This window comes from Zonotrichia albicollis, chromosome 16, assembly GCF_047830755.1.
Source record: "Zonotrichia albicollis isolate bZonAlb1 chromosome 16, bZonAlb1.hap1, whole genome shotgun sequence".
Taxonomy (NCBI): domain Eukaryota; kingdom Metazoa; phylum Chordata; class Aves; order Passeriformes; family Passerellidae; genus Zonotrichia; species Zonotrichia albicollis.
In genome coordinates this window covers 10,345,781-10,365,968 of record NC_133834.1, presented here as the reverse complement: position 1 = coordinate 10,365,968, position 20,188 = coordinate 10,345,781, and the positions used below count along the sequence as shown (strand labels likewise).

Here is a 20,188-nt window from a genome sequence, read left to right as displayed (position 1 = left end):
ATTAAACTGTGTTCATATATATCTACATCTTTATTTTAAATATTTGCTCTACAAATGACCTGAGCATTATCAAGGCAAGGAACTGAAGCATCCCTGCAAGTCAGTGGCATAAAAAGTTTAACTTAGAATTCTTCAGGACTGTCATCTAGATATTTGAGCTTTAATCTGTATTTGCTTTAAAATTTCCCTTATTGTTTCATGTTTTATTAAAAGTAGCAAAATGCCTAGCTAACAGTCTATCTACTTTCACCCTTAAACCTGCATCTATTTATTTAAGACAAATCCTGTTTGCTAAAAAAACTCAGGTTTTGAACCTGAAATGTATTCAGCAAATTATAGAAACACTTTTTTAAAAAGTAGGGTAATAATTCTTGAAATTCAGAGCACTCCCACTAAGAGGAAAAAAACCTGATGAAATACTAGCATGATGCTAGATTAGGAAGAATCCCTTTTCTTCAAAATGATATGGGTTTTTAACTATTATTGTTACTTTTACTGTAATGTCCTGCTTGCTCATCCTAATTTTTTAAGTCTTATTGGAATTTCTTTGTTCTGAAAACAAGCAGCACATGCCAAAGCATTATAGGATGCTGAAGGAATGAAGATGGAACTACATGACCTGTCACTCATGCTGGAGACAGTTCCTAAAAAGCTATGCACTTGAACTTTTACTTCGTGATAAATCAAGGATAAATCTGAAGAAAACAGAAAAGATTTCATTATCTGATGTCTAATGTAGCAATTATTAACTTCAGTAGAGCCACACTGCCTTATGATACTGAACTTGTTCTCCTTTAAGTGTAATACCTCATTAAAAACCTATTTACTTTTTTACTGCCTCTGCTTTGGGCCAGCTGTAGTGAATATGAAAGAAATAAATAAATGGTTAGAGCTTTTCAAAAGTCAAATCTGTACTTAAGCATCAAAGCTGTGACTAACCAGGACAGGCTACTTCATTCATTCTCCACATTGATCTCCAGAATCATCATCAGCCAAATCCAGTATTACACTGCTGAGCAGCTAAGCCTGGTATTAGAGCAAAGATTTAGCTCACAAAATTACTGAAAAATAAAAACCAAGTAATTTTATCTTGAAACCTATCCTGGAATTCATAAGCATAGCAATTGCACTCTGATTTGGTTAGTAGCAGAGTTTAGTTCCAGTAAAATCCACAAAGAAATTTAAAATCAATTTTTTAAAGGCCAATTTCCCAATGGGCAGACTCAGGGAATGCTTTTGTACAGGACACGTTAACCATGAAATCACTATGTGATAAAAACTCAGTGTAATAAACATGTTGAGTTAGGCTGTAAAAACCTAAATTTGGCATTGCTTGATCACTAGGCTGCTTAGAAACGTGCAGATAGGCCCAGTAATGCTTTCCTGTTTCCCTTTTCTCCCTCCCAGGAAGGCTGCCCAAGGTTCAGGGATCCAGGGCTGGGGAGCTCCTCACTGCCCCAGCTGTGATGGGCCCAGGCTGAACAGAGAATTGGCTGATAAGTGCTCCCACCAAAGGCTCTGTGTGCCTAAATTAAATGTGAAACACAATCAAGAGAAACATTTGCTGGAGTACAAAAAGGCCTTGTTTACTTTTGCAAAGCAAGTGGTTTTAATAAAAACTTGATGACACTTACTGCACATTATAAAGAGCAGAACACTGGTCCTGAGCCAGGGCAGACGCTCTGAGTGCAGCTCTGGGCTTTAGAAGCGTTTGCTTTTTCATTGTCATCTGGGCCTTGTTTTGTTGCACGCCCTTCTATTTAACGTATTTCAAAGGGATATCTGGTCCAGGAATATAATTAGTATATTGCTTACAAATTAATTTGTATGGGCTTTATTTCTAATCTACTAGAGGCCAGGAACAAACTGTTAATGTCTAATAAAGGAAAACAATTTATGATGATGAAATATGTAAAAGATACAACTTGGCTCTGTCTTGCTCCGACCCCTGACCTGGAGGTGCCAGGCATTTCATTTCACCTGCCTTCTTTTTTTTTTTTTTTAATTCTGTTTCATATCAAGAACACAGTACATTTTTAGAGAAACAATACCTTTACTACAAAACCATGTAAATGATTATATACAAAATGGTTACTGGAATTTGGTTTTGTACTGCAGTGACAGAAATAACTAGGTGCTGACATTTATTTACGCTTCCTTAATACTAAGTACATCACTCCACTGATCAGGGTAAAGGCAAAGGCAATCCAGGCTAAGACAAAGGAATAGCCATATTGGCCTTTGGAAACTTCCATTACATATCCATGGCTCTGGTGCAGTTCTTCATGCCTGTCTGTGTAAATGGAAGCTGCAATCATAACACACAGACCTGCAGGAGGAAGAAAATAATAAAGGTCAGCATCTTAAAACATTATCAGTACACACATCTATTCACTCTCTCTTCTTTTAGCTGCTTCCACCAATGTCCTTTCTTGCAGATGCTCGTTTTCTATCCTCAAACTAACCTGGAAGCATTTCAAGACATATTTTCAGTTTATTTGGCAGGCTATAAATTTGAAGTGCTGTTGTGTATCTATGTCATTTTCAGTGAACGGAAAATTATTCTGAACATCTGGGTAGTTTTTAAGACTGACAAAAAAAAGAAGTGAGTGCTTGCCTGTAACAATTAGAGAGTTATTTAGTGTCCTCAAGAAGTTCAGCATCTCAAATTCTTTCCCTTCAAAGTTTAAATTACTTTATCCTGAGCAGTGATGGCATCCATGTGTTAACTGTCTATATATTACAGAATGGTACAGCTCACTCTTTAAACAATTATGAAGGATAAGCTATGGCCTCCGGAGCACTACAGAGTTCTCATGCAGCTCATTCTTTTTGAAATGTTTTCCTGCTTTCCTACATTCATGAAAATATAATTAAAGTCAAAAGCATTGAAAAATCACTCACATGACAGGAGCTGGATAACAGAAGTTAACACAAATCTTTCTCCTTGCTTTAGACGGAAGAGTTGAAGAATGAAAACCAGAAACGCCACACAGCAGAAAATGGTAGACAGGATCATGGCGGCCTGAACAGCCTGAATTGATTGATACTCTGCAAAAACAAAGCAGCTTTGATTAAAAATAATTTCTCTCTTTGCCTTCTCCTGCAAGGAGTAAAGGGGCAGAGCCGTGTTCTGTAAGCAGGAGTTCAGCAGATGCAGCAAAGCAGCCGTGTGTGCATTGCAGGGGCTGATTCTCCTCTGCTTCCTTGGTACTATACACAGCCAGTGGCCTAAAGACTTCTAAAAACTTCTCATCAAACTGAGTGAAAACACTGAAGAGACTTCTGCCACATCCCACCCTTTGCTGCCATAATGTCCCAGGAGCACAGTGAAACTGCCAGCTGTCCCAAACAGCTTCCAAATGCAGACCCCAGCCTCCCACCAGAGCTGGAGACAGCTCTGTTCAGGAAGGTCCAACCATGATATGACCCTTAGCACGAGAGATTCCTCTCATTCAGGTTTTTCATCCTGTCCATCACTTCCCTGTAACTGGGAGCTGAAGTAACCAATACCTTTTTAACCATGAGCAGCTGCTCTGTGTAAATCTGCAGCCACTGCAGCCAAGCTCGGCCACTGTAAATTTCACCAGATCTGCTGAAGGAACACAGACACAGGCATGGAGGGACACTCACCATTGAACTCATCAGTGATAGCCATACAGGTGCTCGTATTCGTGGTACACACTCTCCAGACATCTGCAGAAAAGTTATCTCCCACCCACCAGGCCTGCAAAATAAAAGTAAAGGGCTCTTACAGGGAGAAAACGCAAAAAAAACCCCACAAAACTCCTTTGTTGTCCAAGTGTCTACTGATTAGATACATCAGCCTCAACAATTTTCTGTTCATTTTTGATACTTAACCACTCCAATGAAATGTGAGATCTCATGGCATTTCAGAATAAAGGGTATACAATTCTCCACACATCATTCTCTTTTTAGACCTCTGTAAAGTAGGTAAGGGCATCTTAAACATCCCAAAGCACCAGGGATTTCCACTGTTTGGGCAGAAATTTTGTATAGTCAGTGATTACTCACTCCTTGAGGCACCTAGACAAGATGTGCTTTGTTCATCCAGACCCTGTTGAGGATGCACACCTCTCTGAAGGACAGTATTTGCTAATTAGCAGGAAATAGCATCACCTCTGAAACAGAAGTCCTTTATAGATGTTCTGGTTCCTGCCACTGAAATGATTAATCTCAATGCAATGCAGCTGTGCTGAGGTACACTGTGGCATCTGTCTGGTAATGGCTGACAAATTAACATCCTCCTGGGGTATTTCTATTTTGAGGCTTTAACATTCAAGGCAAAATGGTTCTGCAGCATCTGAGCAGATTTTTACAGTAGCCTGGAAAATGACAAGCACTCCTCAAGTGGCATTTCCTCAGGAAACCCATTCCCATTCCAATAGCTACCCAGGCCTTTGTTTTGACTAGAGCTGCACAAAATGAGACTTTTAAATACGATTCCTGGTAGGATCTGCTGCTTAAATAGACATTCCAGAAGCCTCAGAGCTTACTGTGCAGCTTTGCAAACAATACTGAAGTTAAAACTATAATATACTATGGTAGTAGGCATATGGATAAACAGAACACTGTGTTTTAAGAAAAAGAATTACTTCCTCAGAATGCCAATCATTTGGATTTTACAGTCCCAGTTCAATATGTTATTTTTCAGCTCTGAGCTCTATATAATATAGAGATACATAATATAAAATCTAACAAAAGATGGTTGTACAGTTTAAGTTTTTAAATGTTCAAAGGTAGCTAATGACACAAAGCAGAGTGCATAGGCTTTTATTTCTGCAATAATTTGGGTTGTGTGCAGCAGATTTGAAGTAAGATTAGGTTGCTTTGCCCACTGTCTTTGCTCTCTAAATATTCAAAGGTGCAGGGTAAGACAACCTGCTCCAGTGCTCAAATAATGACCTACTTCCATGGAACAATCAACCAGCTGGCTAAAATGTAACACCTGAGTTTGTACACTTTTGCCACAAAAAGTTGTGAGTAATGCATCATTTCACTTGGAGCATGGTCTTCACTAAACAGTATTTTCAGCAGCAGATTTTTTAATATCAAAAGCCTGTACATACATCAGACCTCACAGACAGATTCCAGTGCACAGACTTCTGATCAGGATAGTGGGCTGTTTTGGAAAATGGAGAATTCCATTAAAAGCTAGATATAAATATTGGAGAGTAAATTCTTTTTGATCACAAAAATAAAACAGAAATTTTGAAACAATGCAACAGAAAATATACTAAAGCTTTGTGCTGAAGCTACTTCAACTTAAGGGACACAGATACATTCATGGTGTCTCTCATGATTTAACTGGGCATCTTGGACAAACACTTGTGAGGCAAAGCGCATCTTGACTGAAATTATCCCCACGCATTAATCACCAGCTGTTTGACTTTAGGTACTTGAGACAAAAGGACAGTGGATCTTTCCCCCCTCTCTGCTTCATGTCCAGCTGAATCAAATCCCAGGGCTCCACCCTGTAAATATCCTCCCTGGCCAAATCTCTCTGAGGAGAGGGGATCTGCTGCCTTGGGCTACAACATGATGCCATGGAGAGCCTTATCCACCAGCAACATGCACACCCAAGGCATTTTTTGTTACAGAAAGGTCTTTGCTTCATTTCTTTGCTTCAATGTTTATGAAGCAAAGAAATCCCAGTGTGTTTGAGAGCCAAGGAGAAGAAATGACACTTACATTGTCGATAGTTGAGATGAACAGCAGAGCTGCTGAGGTTATGTGAAACACGATTATGAAGGCCAGGAGAATCAGCATCCTTGCTCTGGGGAGGCTTTAGGCTGAGATAAATCTGTTGAACGTAAGAAAGTATATGAACAATCTTTAAGAGCTGTCAGTGGATCAACCTGCAGTTCTGGTGCCGTTAGAGACCATAGCATCAGATGCAGCTGGAGTCCACTGCACTTGTTCTCTCTCTGCAGATACTAAACTGGCATCACGGGTGTTAAAATGAATCACAACCTGAAATGAAGCCAAAAGCTGCATTTTGCAACCTTCCAGCATGATGGCTGCAGTGAATAAACACACAAAGAAGTTTCATTCTGTGTGCAAGGATGGAAAACTCCTTCACACTGGCTTTTAGAGAAGTGCATTTCAAATTACACTGCCTCATGTGCAGTGATGAAAATATTTCCACTGACTGCAGTAAGGTCTTGTTCCAACCATCCTTCCAAAGAAGGAAGAACCAGATTTCAAAAGAATGCTTATAGAACAAAATTAAGTGCACCAAGAACTACCTCCTAGATTTAGAAATACTATGTTGTACCTTAGGCCTCACATCCTTTGTTCATACAGTTATAAGTTTTATCCATTGATAATGACTAAGGACTACTATTTTCTTCAATGTATTGCTCCTACTGGTAGGGTTGAATAAACCCATTAGTTTCAAAATAATCCAGTTAGCTATTTTATGTTCAGTCACTTAATACTCTCTGTAGGCTACCTATTACCTTCATACCTTATTTAACCCACCTATTGCAATGTCACCTCTCACATGAAAAAAAGTACATACAGGAGAATCAGAACCTGTATTTAACTGGAATCCCCAGGAAATCTGTGGGCATATAACAAACAGGTTAGGGAAAACTACTGCTACTAATACTCAGAAAAATGCAAATGCTTGACATATCCATTTCTTCTTGGTCAGAAATTCTTTCCCATTAATGTATGCTATAAGGAATTTGCAGTCTTGCAGATCTTTGCAGTTAAGATGCACCACTCTGTACATCATCTGCACATTGTCACTCATCAGTACATTAATGCATATGTACTTTCCTTTGCTTTGGACACATTCTATGATGTCAAATGATGCCACTCACATAACACAGCACATATCCAGAAGAAAGGGCAGTTAGGAATTTTAATACTTGCATTATTTTTTTCATGTCTAATCCCCTCTCTCCTACTGCCATTTACTGGAATCATGAACCACATTAATAATTTAACCAAAGAAAAGGACTACTCTGACAGCATTTTTAAAGCAGCTCCACTGGCACTCTCATCAGGACAAATAATAACTACTCTGCAAAACTTTAACAAAAAGATAATTGACAGCATAATAACTGAGTGAATAGAGACCAGGAGTTCCAGAATAATCCTCTCCATCTCCACTGCAGTACAGAGTTATAACAAGCTCAAAGGCAAATAGCATTGAAGTGCTTTTTTGAAAAATAAGGGGATAGCCTTATATCCATATCTAATTAAAATGACTGAGTGGGAAAGCCAAGTCAAACCCTAAAACAGGAAAAGCATCTACTCTAGTCCGTATTCCTTCCCATTTCCTCTCTGTTAAACTCTGCCTCCCCAGCCACAGTGAAGAACAGAAAGTGGGAGTTGCCTCCAGTGAGGTGATTCTGCTGTATGACTCAAAGTCCTCTGAATCCAGTTCCACTTCCAGAAACGTCATTCATGGTTCTCTATCAAGCCTTGCTTGAATGAAAGGAAGAAGAAAGGAAAAGAAGGTATTTTGTGGGTTTGTATAATGCCGCATCAAAATATTTTTCATTGTGATATGTCTTTGCACAGCACCCTCTTGTCTTGTGGCTGGTTTTTTTCTGAGGTTCATTTCTTGCACAGATGGTATCTAAGCATTCAATAATGCAACAATCATCTGCCATATAAGGAGAGAGAACCAAATTGTACTCGGTATTATTTTAAGAATAACAATACAATTTCATCTTATTACATGAAGCAACATAAAGTAAGAGAGACCAAAAAAATGTAACCTAATTAAAAACAATCTTGCAAAAGCAAGACTTGCCAGCACAGAAGAACCCACTTCATCTTCAATCAAGGGAATGGTTTTGTTTTACTGTTTTCAGCCATAAAGAGAAGTGTTTCAGACAGGACAGATAAATATGTATGGCTGCTAAGAAAAAGACATTTTTTGTTTTACCCAAATAAAGCCAAGATTAAATGAAAGAGATTTTTATTTCATCTCTAAAAAAAATGGACAATAAGAAAGGTCTGATGGGTCTGACATTTCTTTTTTGAAGGCCCTTCCTAAGAATCATCTTTAGATTCCCCCTCCTGCCTTGCTAGCAACTGCTCCCTTCACAAGCTGCTACAACTTCGTGCACACAGCGCTAAGCAATGACACATGGAGACAGGAATTAAATACACTGGGGGAAAAGAAGGAGACAGACCATTTCCAAGTAATTAATACCAGGAAAAGACAACAAGAACTGGTTATCCAATCTGTCATGCCTGAACAGGATCCCAGAAGTGCACAGACCTCAATCACTCCTACAAACTTTCCCTTCCCATGGAGACCCACGAGTTTCTGTGGTTCACCCTAGCCTGCAGAAGGAATAATGAAGGGAGGAGGGTTTTACAGAGAAATTCTTTGTGATTTGTGGGCTGGAAGAAAAGAGCAGCTCCCCTCTTCCAAGATGCAGCCAACAATATTGCAGATGCTACTACAGAATGTGCAGCCCTCTCTAGGCAGAAATTCTGGGTTACAACTCTCAGAAAGATCTACTAGTCCTTCTCAACTCCACAAAATGCTGGAATTCAAACCTTACAGTGCAGACTCAAGATTCTCCCACTGCCTCAGCAAGCAGCTCTTCCTTCCCCAACCCTCTGAGGACAGCCTGCGTGGGAACCTCTCCTAGCAGCAAGCAGCTCCTTTCCTCTCCCTGTGAGCAAGGGAAGGACACAGCTACAGAGCACTGTTTGCATTAACATTCAGAATTCTTATTTCACTAATGTATCACTAACCAAACACTTTGGTAACATCCTGTTCTGCACACTAGCTGTACTCCTTTTCTTATTTACCATGAACTGCTTCCTGGACAGAGTGATTTTTCACCTTCTCTCATCTGCAGCTGAAACACACCATGCTCTCAGGTCAGGGTGTCCATGAATTTAAAGTACACTGCCTTTAGGCATGGATGAAGGCTGAGATGATGCAACAGATATTTGCCATCATTCCCCAAAGTGACTTGAATTCTTTTAATAGTTTTTACACACACACAAATATATGAGAAAAGCTTTTTGGACACACTACACTTACAATGATGGAGCCACACTTCTCAGAAGTGCATGATGAAAAGACTACAGGCAACGGTTACAAGTTGCAACAAGGAATATTCCAATTGTGAAAAAAAGTATTAATTATATTCAATGAGCATGATTAAGTACTGGAACAGGGCCCATGAGGCTGTGGGATCTCCATTCTTGGACATCTTCCTGACTCAACTGAAGCAAGGCCCAGAACGTCCTGATCTAACCCCCACGTGGAGCCAGAGTCTGCACCAGAGACCTCCAGAGGCTCCTTCCAGCTCAGCTCTCCTGTCAATCTGCAGCTATTTCAGGAACCTCCCTGTACCAACCTCCAGCAAAGCTCTGACAAAAGAGAACATAATATTTGACTTAGCTCATCACATGTGGCATTAAAAACAGATTTGGGGGTTACAGTAAGGATGACTTTGGATGCCAACATAAATTCCTTCAATTGCAAGGCTCAGCAGCTAATACCACTTCATAAGGCGTGGTGTAAGGCAGAAATGGACAGATACTGCTGAGCTACAAGTGCAAACTGCCACTGGATCTAGAAAGAGTAAGTTATAGGAATCCCAATGAACACATCCAGATTTGCTGTGGTAATAAAGTTTCCCACAAATGCTGTTAAGTTGCAGCATACTTATACAAAACACAATAAAACAGAAAGCCAGTTAGAGCAACAACCCATATTTTTTTTCAATTAGTGCAGAAGTAATGCTCCAGTGCTACTTCAGGGGGAGGATAAATGCAGCAGTCACACTCTCTTGAATCTCATCAGTAATGCAGACTTTTGGAAGCAGTAGTTTGCACTTGCCATGGGAGAGAGCCTGATGAACTTTAGAAGAAGTGGCTAAGAAGGCCCTCTGCTATAATCTCCTGGACATGCAGAGACAAGTATGTTTATACAGGATAAAACACTACAACCATCACAGAATTGCACAGTAAAGCAAGGTATCTAGGCCAGGGTTTCCAACATTTCTGAACTGTAGTGTTTCAAAACTGGGTTGTCTCCCTATGTCATATCACACACAAAAACACATCCCCTGCAGAAAAGCTTCAATTTATCTCCAGGATAAAGTTTATCTTTCATGTCCATCAGTATAAAGAAACATGACTATTAAAGTTTTTTAGTACAGCAAGCAAGCAAAAATGGAAAGTCTTTGACAGTTCTTAACAGAAGTTTTATCATTACTTTCCAACCCAGATGTCATCTCCACAACAAATGCTTTCCTTTCCTCCCATGCAGTTGAACTCTGCTGCCAGGCTGTTTCTCATGTTTGTGCATACTCAGTTTTTGCAACCAGCAATACATAGTGCAGTGTGTTTGTCCTGGCCTCATTTGCATTGGAAAGGCTGAAGCTTACCCTCCAACACTGGCTGCTGCTCTCACTCCCTAAGATCAAGTCAGGGGTTTTTATCATCTTCATCTAAGCCCATGTCTGAGAAACCTTCCACACAGGCAATCCTGGTTCATACCCTTAGAAACACGGTGAAATCTCTGCAGAACAGCTCCTGCTCTGCACAGACCAAGGCTGGGGGTGTGCAGACTCTCAACACCCACATTTAGAGAGCTGAAAAGACACACCCAAAACAAGGGGCAGAGGATCCTGCTAAACAAGTTACCATACCTGCAGCTCTCTGCACTGAGATGTTTCATTGCAACAAGAACAGCAGGTCTTTGGGCCATCTATAAGCATCCAGTGCAGCTGAACTTTCTTGAGGTCACTGGTGTAAAACTGAATCAAAGCAAACCTTAATTATCAATTCTTCTGCCCCTCAGTGCTATAATTAAGTCTGAAAATATGAAATTGTAAGAAGAAGTCTGTATACTTGTAGCATGAGAAATCTGTCATCTTGTGATGCATCATAAGTTGTTTGGATTTACATGTTTTTGCTCAGAGTTCTTCTGCCACATCTCATGGTGTCTCATGACATGTGAGAACTCAGAAGTTGGCTCACATTTTGCCTGTACCATTGTCTCTAAACTTGCACAAAATTCCCTGGTTTATAAAGAACAGACTGATAACTGTTAATTAACTTCTTTTTTTTCTTTTATCAAGTATGAAGGGTTCTTTTTTTCTTGTGTGATTCTCAGAACTGGAACCAAAAGTAAAGTTCAGACAGCAGACTTTCTCCCAAGCCAGCAAGAGCTTTGAGGATTTCAACAATCCTCAAATGCCTAAATATCAAACAACATAAAGGACAAGAAAATCAGGAAATGTAATACCAAGAGAATAATTACACCAGTTGAAACAACTTACTCCAGTTTCTTTATTTCTTCTGTCTGAGTTAATTTAACAGTTGGGAACACCAACACTCTTCAAGTGTACATTCAAATTGTGACCTGTTTTCATGCCCAGGCGTTACCCAGCTAATAGCCAATACAGAAACTGAATGTCCTCCTTCAACCAGTGTCTGCAGCCAGCATGGAGACCTGCAAGAAGTGTTGGATGGCTCTGACTACATCTCTACAATACTGAATGGCGACCCAGGAGGGAAATGCAAAGTACAAGTAACAGTCTACACAGCACACGGGCTCCCATCCAATTTCTTCCTGCTGTAAAGCTAAGCATGAAGAACAATGTGTGTTCTACACGAAATAACATTCCCTGCCTCATGCTGGCTTTGGAATCAAGAGGGCTACGTGTCCTGTGAGCCCCTAGATGGCACAGAGACCATCAGCTCTTTTTGTTTGCCTAACTGAGAACATACTCAAGCTCTTTGTGCTACCTATTTTATGTGGAAGGAAGAGAGCTTTTCACTTACACTTCCACCTGCTTTTCTAAGTCCTTCCTCACAAAGCAAGGAAATCAGAAGGAAATGAATCAAAGCTCCCTGCACCAACCACTGTATGAAGGCAAAAAAATCAATATAGCAAAAAACTCTAATCCACTCTCTTTTTTACAGCTCTATTTGAATGACAATATGAATGGCTTTTTTTACACAATGGCAGAAAATAAAGCAGGGTCATCCTATCAGTTCCAGATTTATTGGTGCCTTTGCAGCAGGCTGTGTTAAGACCCAGCAACCTCCAGCATAGTTACAGCAGTCAGCTTGTTGTGTTTTGATAGTGAAATACAGGGGCTTGGAGAGAAACTCGCAAGACACAGTATGACCTAGTCTTTTTCTATTTTCTTTCGGAAAATCATGCCTTGCAACCAAAGCCCTGAGGTCTGCTCTTTGTGTGCACCACAACTAGTACAAATGTACACTATAGCTTAATAAAACCTTTTGCTTTTACAGTGTTTGGATGTCTGTCCATCCTGCTGGTACTGGTAGGATTCCCTAAGCAACAGCAGACTTAAAGTGAAGAACTCATGTGCCTGGCCTCCCTACCACCTGTGTGTGAGGGGACGCTCAAGCACCCTTTCAGCTCTTCCTCAAACAACTTCATAAACACTCAATCTGGTCTCCTTTTCAGAAACCCCACCTAGTTACCAAAGTGAAAGAGACTGTGATGACAGGCAGGTCTGGCAGATCATCTGCAGCCTTCCTCCCTTCTCACCCTGTCCTCCTCATTAGGTCTATGCTACCAAGCAGGAACTCCAAAGTCTAGCAAATTCTAACCCTGCTGTTCCATACACTTCCAAACAAAACCAAGAAGCAAACTGCAGCAAAAATGCAACATCCTAGCTTTGAGTATGGAGACCAAAAGAAGCAGATGTTTCTAATTTCTTAGGAATGCTTTTAATAAAATTTTGACCTAGGGATGCCAGCCTTGCTGCCACTTCTGTAACTCTGTCAGTCATTTATTTGCAAACAAGTTTGGACTGGGTTTAGACTTGCCCTACCACTCCTTTCACTGTGGCCCTGCTGTGTGCACTGCTGAGGAAAGTCACTCAGCCATGAAGCCTTTGTGGGCAGACTCAGCAGAAGAAAGCCAGCTATGGGAACACAGGGACACAATGCCCTGCTGTGGGGTGGGGAAGTGTCACTCAGCAGGAAAATGAGCCTTGTGACAGCTTACCTGGAAATCCTAAAAAATAGCCTGAAGCTTAAAAACTTCAAGATAGATGTATTCAAATACTCCAGCAAAATCTGGAAGAGACATTACTAGCCACTATATGCTGAGAAGACAGTTTAGCAGGTACAGAAGTCAGCTGCCTACACAGACAGACATATTTGAATATAAGTCTTTAAGACTTCATCTTCTCAAAACTGCTTTTTAGAGGGTTTTGCGTGGTCAGCAGGAAGAGATTGTGCTGCTCCTCCAGCAGCACAAATCACGCCATCCTCAAAAGTAAATCTTTTACACATTCTTATGTTTCCCTAAAGCACTTTTAGTTGTAACTGTACTTTTATACTAGATAATAACAGTCTCATACTTAAGATGTTCTATATCTGCATCTAATCCCAACACAACCCACAGCGGTGTAAGGTAGGCTGACATATTACTAAATAATACCTAAAAGGGTTGCAATTAATCTCTGATTCCCATCATAGTCATCCACTCTTCCACCTTCAGTTTACGCTGAGCATCATATGCCTTTGGCAAATGCTAACAAAACAGTCTTTAATCAAAGACACCCCATGGTTCAAGGGATTTCTCAAAGGGCAAACATTGTTTGAGAAAACCCAGCAGTGATTTGAAAGAAGTAACTGCTTGTGTATTGCAGTTTCTGGTTTCTTGCAAAACATAAAAGTATTCTGTCAGCTTTCACAAAGGTATGTGCAAAACTTGTTATAAAATGTTTGCAACTTAAGTATGTATGGGTAGAGCTTAACTGTATTCTTAGAAAATTAAAGAAAGCACGCATCATTTCAGGCGTTCAATGCATGCTCTCTGTTCAACCAGTTTGCTTGTTGTGCACCAGATACCACTTCAATGGAAACAAAGCTGTGGTGTACATTAAACCCTTCTTAACAATCAAGCTGGCCTAGAAGTACTTAAAACTTGTTTTTTTCCTAAGCTTAACAAGACAAGAACCTCTCATTCTCACTTGCTCATTTTCAAAGATCAAGACAGAATGGGGATATACTTGCTTGCAGGTAAAGGCAAACACATGGAAGGAAAAAGAACTGTTTAACTTTAGAGATGAAAATATATGGCTATAAATCAGGTGTGAGCACATTTAGGATGTAAATTACAAGTCTTAGAGCTATCACATTCTTGAACAGCCTTACAATCATCACAGCACAGGAAAAAGAGAGCTCCACAAAAGGATTTCTGTGATGCAGGGACTGTGCTAGCAGGGCGGCAGACCCGCTGTCCTGAGAGGACCCTGCAGCTCTGCTCTCCTGTGAAGCCTCTCAACAGCTTCACTGAGGCCTCTCTGCATTTCACAACAAGCTTTTTGCATGATACCCATGCCCGTGGCACTGGGCTGAGCTCCCTGCCAGGCTCCAGGGCTGCTGGCAGCAGTGCAGGCTGTTGGGCAGTGCAGTGACACCGGGCTGACCATGACACAGCCAGCTTGAGGCACCTTTTGTTTCTCAGGTGGGCAGCCGAGCTCCCAAGAGTGAGCACAGCTTGAGCCCCTTGTCTGAGGGTGACCCAAGGGCCCCCACTGCCTGCCAGCCCCCAGGGCAGGGGCAGCAAGCACAGAGCCCTTTGCAGCCTGCTGGCACAGCCCTGCCTTTGGCTCCATGGCGCTGGGACAATGACACAGGGCTGTTCCAGTGAGCTATTCAAGCTATGGGAACCCTCCCGGGAACCTGCTCCTGAAACAAACAGCTGAACTGAGGTGTGGCCTGGCCTCACCCCTGCTCAATCACTGTGTGGACACATTTCAGTGTCGAGCGTGTCTCTGCTCAATACCTTGGCAGGGCAGGGAGTGACAGACCAAGTAAAATACCAGACCTTTATATCAGGTTGACAGATAAAATGTGTCCTCAGTCAATGAAAAGGAAAAAAAACCCCACACCTGCAGCATTGATTAGAAATTAACAGCTCTGAGTGAACCTCAGACCGTGGGCTCCACTGACTACAGACTGCTGCTTATCCAGAGATTATTCCAGATACAACAGAACAGCTCAAGTGATTTATGATGTTCCACCTAATTAACCAACAAACAAAGGCAGAAAAGGTCTGTCTTTCCAGACTGAAAGCAATGCATTTAATTCCATAGAAATAAAAGCTGATATTGTTTTAACTTTGGCAGATGCTCTGTGGAAATTGCTAGCAATTAAATGTGTTGCATTCACTGTTGTAAAACTTTCAAACTGCTTGTTTTGATTTGGCTTTGACTAGCTCTGTGTTGAGAAATTTTGGTTTTAGTTATTTCAGAGTTTACACATCATCTATCAAGAGTGTGAAAACACATTTCTATTGGCGGTACAACAGTTGGTTATAAAACAAAAAGCTTAAACTCTCCACAACTACTACTCTGTTTAACAGCAACACTGTAGCACAGGATTACACTGAATACTGTGCTACCCCCAGAATGCAATTTTACACCATAATTTGGAATCAGTGCCATTAAAGCTGCCATGTGGACTCTACAAATCCAGGCAGAAGGATTTCCATGCCTTGTTTGAGCACACTCGGTGCACAGCTCCTCTATGCTGACTGCTCAGCCCCTGGGTCACTTTGATCCACCCTGGCAGCTGCACCTTGCCAGGCTGGACAGTGCCTGGGTCACTGCACAGCCACAGGGCCAGGTAAGGGTACACCAAGCACCCTGACAGATGGGCAGGCTCAGCCAGAGCCCTTCAGTTGGTCACAGACTGTTCTGCAGGCTCTGGACTTGGGTTTGTTTCTGCCTTGGAACTAAACCGCAAGTTTGTTCTTCAGGGGACTGAGCACTGCGAGCCCTGGAGAACAGGTGAGTGTGCAGAGCCCACCTGGCAGCACATGCACCTCAGCAGAGACATCCAGGCCTTTGGAAGGCCTCCTTCTGTCTGGAAGAAGGCCAGAATTTGGATCTATTTCAGGACACTGAACACCTGCATTACACAGCTGAGGGAGTGTTCCTACTGCCCACCTCAGCTGCTTGCGGCCCATGCAATCCCAAACATAGCACAGTATTAACAGTCAGTGAAGCAAACCATAAATATATATCCTATAGCCATCTCTAAGGGGTATTTGAGTCAGTCCACTTTCTGCTCCACCTACAGACTCCTGTGAAGATCTCTACACAGCCAGAGGGTTGTATTTCAGGGTCACACCCAAATTATGAGGCTTCACCTGGCATGCACATATCATCATTAAACCTGCCCATGAAACTTCATCAGCAAAATAAAAAGGTGTAATTACATTTTCCCTATTCAGTGGAGTTATAATAATTCCTTTGATGGATGAATTCAGGCCATCAGTCTTTTTCTTGAGTCTCACCCAGCAAGATGTATTTTCTAATAATTATGATACTTATCTTCCTAATGAAGTCATAAGCATCACCTGACATTTTGAGGTATATTTTACAAAACTATCTACTCTCCAAAACAGTAAATTTTTTAGCAAAAACTGAAACTCCACTGCAATGATCATGGTTTGCTTTGAGCATCCAAAAAACAAGCAAACCCTAACAAACACTGAACAGCTCCATGAATGGAATTCCTTAGCGCTGTGCTTATGTTCTCCCTGCATTCCCTCTGAGACCAATGTGATTTCAATAAAAGCTGTGCATTCCTTTCTACTTTCAAATTTGGCTGTGCTGAAGTTTCACATGGATTTTACATACAGTGTTTGTTTCACCTCAGAGTACATATCTTTCTTATTAGTTCCTGTATAACACAGTGCCTCATTCTGCTGGGTGTTCTTCCAACAGGAACATGGAGGAGGACCTGGAAAGTACATCTGCCAGCTAGCAGCATGAAAGACCTTGTCCCCAGAGACCTACTTATCTCTTTAATTAAACACATTCTTGTCCTGATTTATGTGGGGATGTCATGTCTTACATGATGCTCAGGACACAAATTGAATGTGAAGTGCCAGTGGAAAATCAAAATATATTCAAGTGAAAAGGGAAGAGTCTCCTTGTGCTGCCACTGATTTCATTTTTAAATGACAGGGAAACTGCATTATGAAAGGCGACAGCCTACACCTAATATACTTAGCAAAAGTAGAGGAAAGTCTTGCTTCTACCCATATGGGACTCATCAGTACAACGTTCTTCTAATCACTGAAGGAATGTCAAACCTGAATTGGGAAACAACCTTGAGACAAACAAGACAACAAAATAAAAGCCATAATAGTAGAAGTAAAAGAAAGACACAAGGCAACTGTGAAGCAAGAGATGCTAATAAATCAAGAGGGGTCAAGTGCATTAACTGAAAGTGGGTGTAAGATAGAGATGCTCATTTCTTCTAAACAATGTTGGCCAGCAACAGTAACTCCAGCATCTATGAACTGAGACAGATTCTTTGTCGAAGATAATGTTGCAGCAGTCTCAGTCTTGACCTGCTCAGTCTGCTGAACAACTTCCTTTATTAACAAGGTATTAAATCTGTGTAACCAAATAAAACTAACTGTTTTTCCTTACTGGCAAATCCACAGCATAATCAACACTGTTTGCATGTTTATGATAGAAGTCTTTCCAGACCACAAACAAAGAATACAACACCAGTAGTGTCTTGTCTACTGATTGCATGTTGTTTTTATTTGAAATTATATTAACACACTATTTTTCTTCCTCAATGAGCATACTAACAAGAAACTGATCAGCATGAAGAGTCTTCATGATATTGCTGCATTTCAGCTAATGTTGATGGCTACTGGCAGAGCAATTCCTGGATTTCTGGGCAGACAGGGACCTGGTAACATCCCCGTCAGCCACGCAGCTGGCGTGATACAATCTGTACACATCTTTATTCAGCACCGAGGATGAACCTTCCCTCAGGTATCCCAACAGTCTATTTCCTAACTCAACTCTACAAGTTCACAAGGAGGTTCAGAGAACAGCAAGAGTTCCTTCTTTCAATGTCTTTGAAGCAAAGGTGAAGTCCTTAAATCTTATGCTGAACAAAGTCATATCAGCTTCTGGTGGCCATGCTTACCATATGCCTTCGTTTCCACTCCTTCGTTTCTTCCTTCTCACACAGCTGGTGAAACTTTGATTTCACCAGCTGTGGCAAGTACCTGTACCCCAGCTGCATTCCTTAGGATGGCATTTGTCACACACTCTCTTACAAAAGTCTTGCTGGACTGTGCAGCAAAGTATAATTCTCGTTTCTCCCCCCAGTGAAACTCATGCCCAACAGTCCCCTACCATTTGTGTGGATTCCTGCCTGCCCACACCTGCAGCCACCTGGCACCTCAGTCCCAGCAGCACAGCCTCACAGCTCTTGTCTGAACTACATGGACAGCAAAGCCTTCAACAGCTGAGAGGAGGTCTGGATGAAAGAGTCACTATAGACTATTTTTATTTGATAGAAAAAACATCTGCTCAGGCAGGCAAGAAGGCTTATTTTATATAGCTAACACACCAACACTGTATATACAGAGTCTGCAAGTAAATGAAGAGAAAGAGCTACATTTTGTTTTTCTGATGATGAGCCAACCATAGCTGTTTACTTCCAAAGTTCCTAAAGAAAATGCCAAGGTAATTCAGTGTGGATTTCACAGCTATTTAGTGGGTTTCTTCACAGCTCTGTATCAAGTCTGAGGATACTACTAAGATGCTCTACAGCGATAATTACTGATCATTTACATACTATTCCCAACTGCTGTGAGGAGGGGAAAAAAAAAAGACCTTCCTACACCATGTGAACAAAGTATTCCTGCCAATAAATTAAAAGAGAGGCTGAAGCGCAGGTTTCTTGATGGCAGTACTCTGTGGGCAAGAGCAAGTCGTGGATAAGCCTGCTGAGGAACAGATAGCAATGTACTGTTCTTCCTAGAAATGTCCTAACAAGGAGCTGACCTCTCAAATTCAATACTCAATATTGCAGACAACCCACGATACTGAGAGCTGCCTGTCCAGTATCTGGCACACAACATCCCCGATGTAAGTGGAGCATTACCTATAGATAAAAACCACCCGTGAGTGAAACTGCAGTTCGACTCAAGCAGAAAAACCTTTAATGCTGGCCAAAACTTCATAAACCGAAATCTGCACTGAATTACATCTAAGTGTATTTTCCTTCCACTGTCCGGGGGGGGAGCTGCCAAGAGCTGCTACAGAGTTACTGCAACACACGCGAACTCCGCTGAGAGTTCATTAGAGAAAAGAACAGCAAGAAACTATCCCGTACAGAACGCGAACTTTCTGCTGGCTTGGCCCAGCCTGGACTCACTGGCGATGAGCCCCTCGGCCCACCCCGTCCCGTCCCGCTCCCGAACGCCCGGGGCGAAGAGCGGGGCCGGGGCTCGACGGGACCGGGACCGCTCTCTCCGGCTGGCCCAGCGACGGCGAAGCACCGCAGCCACCCAAATGAAATGTGCTTCGTAGTAAACAAACGCGTGCTTTTAATTTTTCCCCAATTCTGACGGGTCTCTTCCTCCCCTGGCCGGCGAAGCCGCCCGCTCCCCCCGCCGCCGCCGCCCCGCTCCCCCGCGCCCCCCGCCCGGCCGAGGCTACTCACGGGCGCGGGCCGGCGGGCAGCTCTCCGGGGCTGCGACCGTCTGGCGGCGGCGGCGGTGCCTCCGCCCGCCCTCCTGCGGGAATGATGTCAGCGGCGGCTGGGTGTGGAACCAGAAGGGCTTTCAAAAGTGCCCCCCGGCCGCTGGCGGCGGGAGAGGGGTGTGAGTGTGTGTCTGCGAGAGTGTGCGGGCGCGGAGGGAGGGACGGACGGACGGGGCGCGCACAGGAGAAACTTTCCCCGCCCGTTCCCACTCGGGCGGGCATCCAGGCGCGCCGCCGCCCGGCCCTCCCCGGGGGCGCTCGGCCCGCCGTCCCCCGCGGCCGGGGCCGGTCCCCGCAGCGCTGCCCCCGCCGGCCCCCGGACAGGGCGGGCCGAGCCCACGTACGGGATGCCAGCGGCCGGGCGCTCAGCCCGTTCCTCGGGCGGCCCCCGCCTTCCCGAGGAGTGACAGTGACCGCTCCGCACCGAGTGCGGGAGGCGGCGGGACCCCGGCCCACGGAGCCGCGCACAGCGAGGGGCGGCCGTGCCACCCGTCACCGCGGGCAAGGACGGACGGCTGCTACCCGATGGTAGCTGGGCCAGGGCTTTTCCCGGGAGGGACAGGGCGAGGCCCAGGGCGGAGTCCTCTCACGGGAGCCATAGCGGGGGAAAGCAGCCGCGATTCCCAGAGCGGCCCGGGACAGCTGCGGCG

The 20,188-nt window shown here is 43.0% G+C and overlaps 1 protein-coding gene across 1 annotated transcript; it reads right to left on the bottom strand.

Moving 5' to 3' along the window:
* Positions 1-1,985: 1,985 nt before the first annotated feature.
* On the bottom strand, positions 1,986-19,738 carry EMP2 (epithelial membrane protein 2). Its single transcript, XM_074552766.1, has 5 exons — positions 19,498-19,738; positions 5,713-5,824; positions 3,634-3,727; positions 2,905-3,051; positions 1,986-2,329 (listed from the first exon to the last, which is right to left on the bottom strand). Exons 2-5 carry the CDS (start codon positions 5,788-5,790, stop codon positions 2,145-2,147), a joined length of 504 nt encoding a protein of 167 aa, XP_074408867.1. The 5' UTR covers positions 5,791-5,824; positions 19,498-19,738; the 3' UTR covers positions 1,986-2,144.
* Positions 19,739-20,188: the final 450 nt, after the last annotated feature.

Coding starts and splice junctions, on each gene's coding strand:
- EMP2 (XM_074552766.1), bottom strand. CDS start 5,790: ATGCTGATTCTCCTGGCCTTCATAATCGTGTTTCACATAACCTCAGCA. Junction 3,052..3,633: donor TATCACTGATGAGTTCAATG/GTGAGTGTCCCT, acceptor TTGTTTTTGCAG/AGTATCAATCAATTCAGGCT. Junction 2,330..2,904: donor TGTTATCCAGCTCCTGTCAT/GTGAGTGATTTT, acceptor TTCCTCCTGCAG/GTCTGTGTGTTATGATTGCA.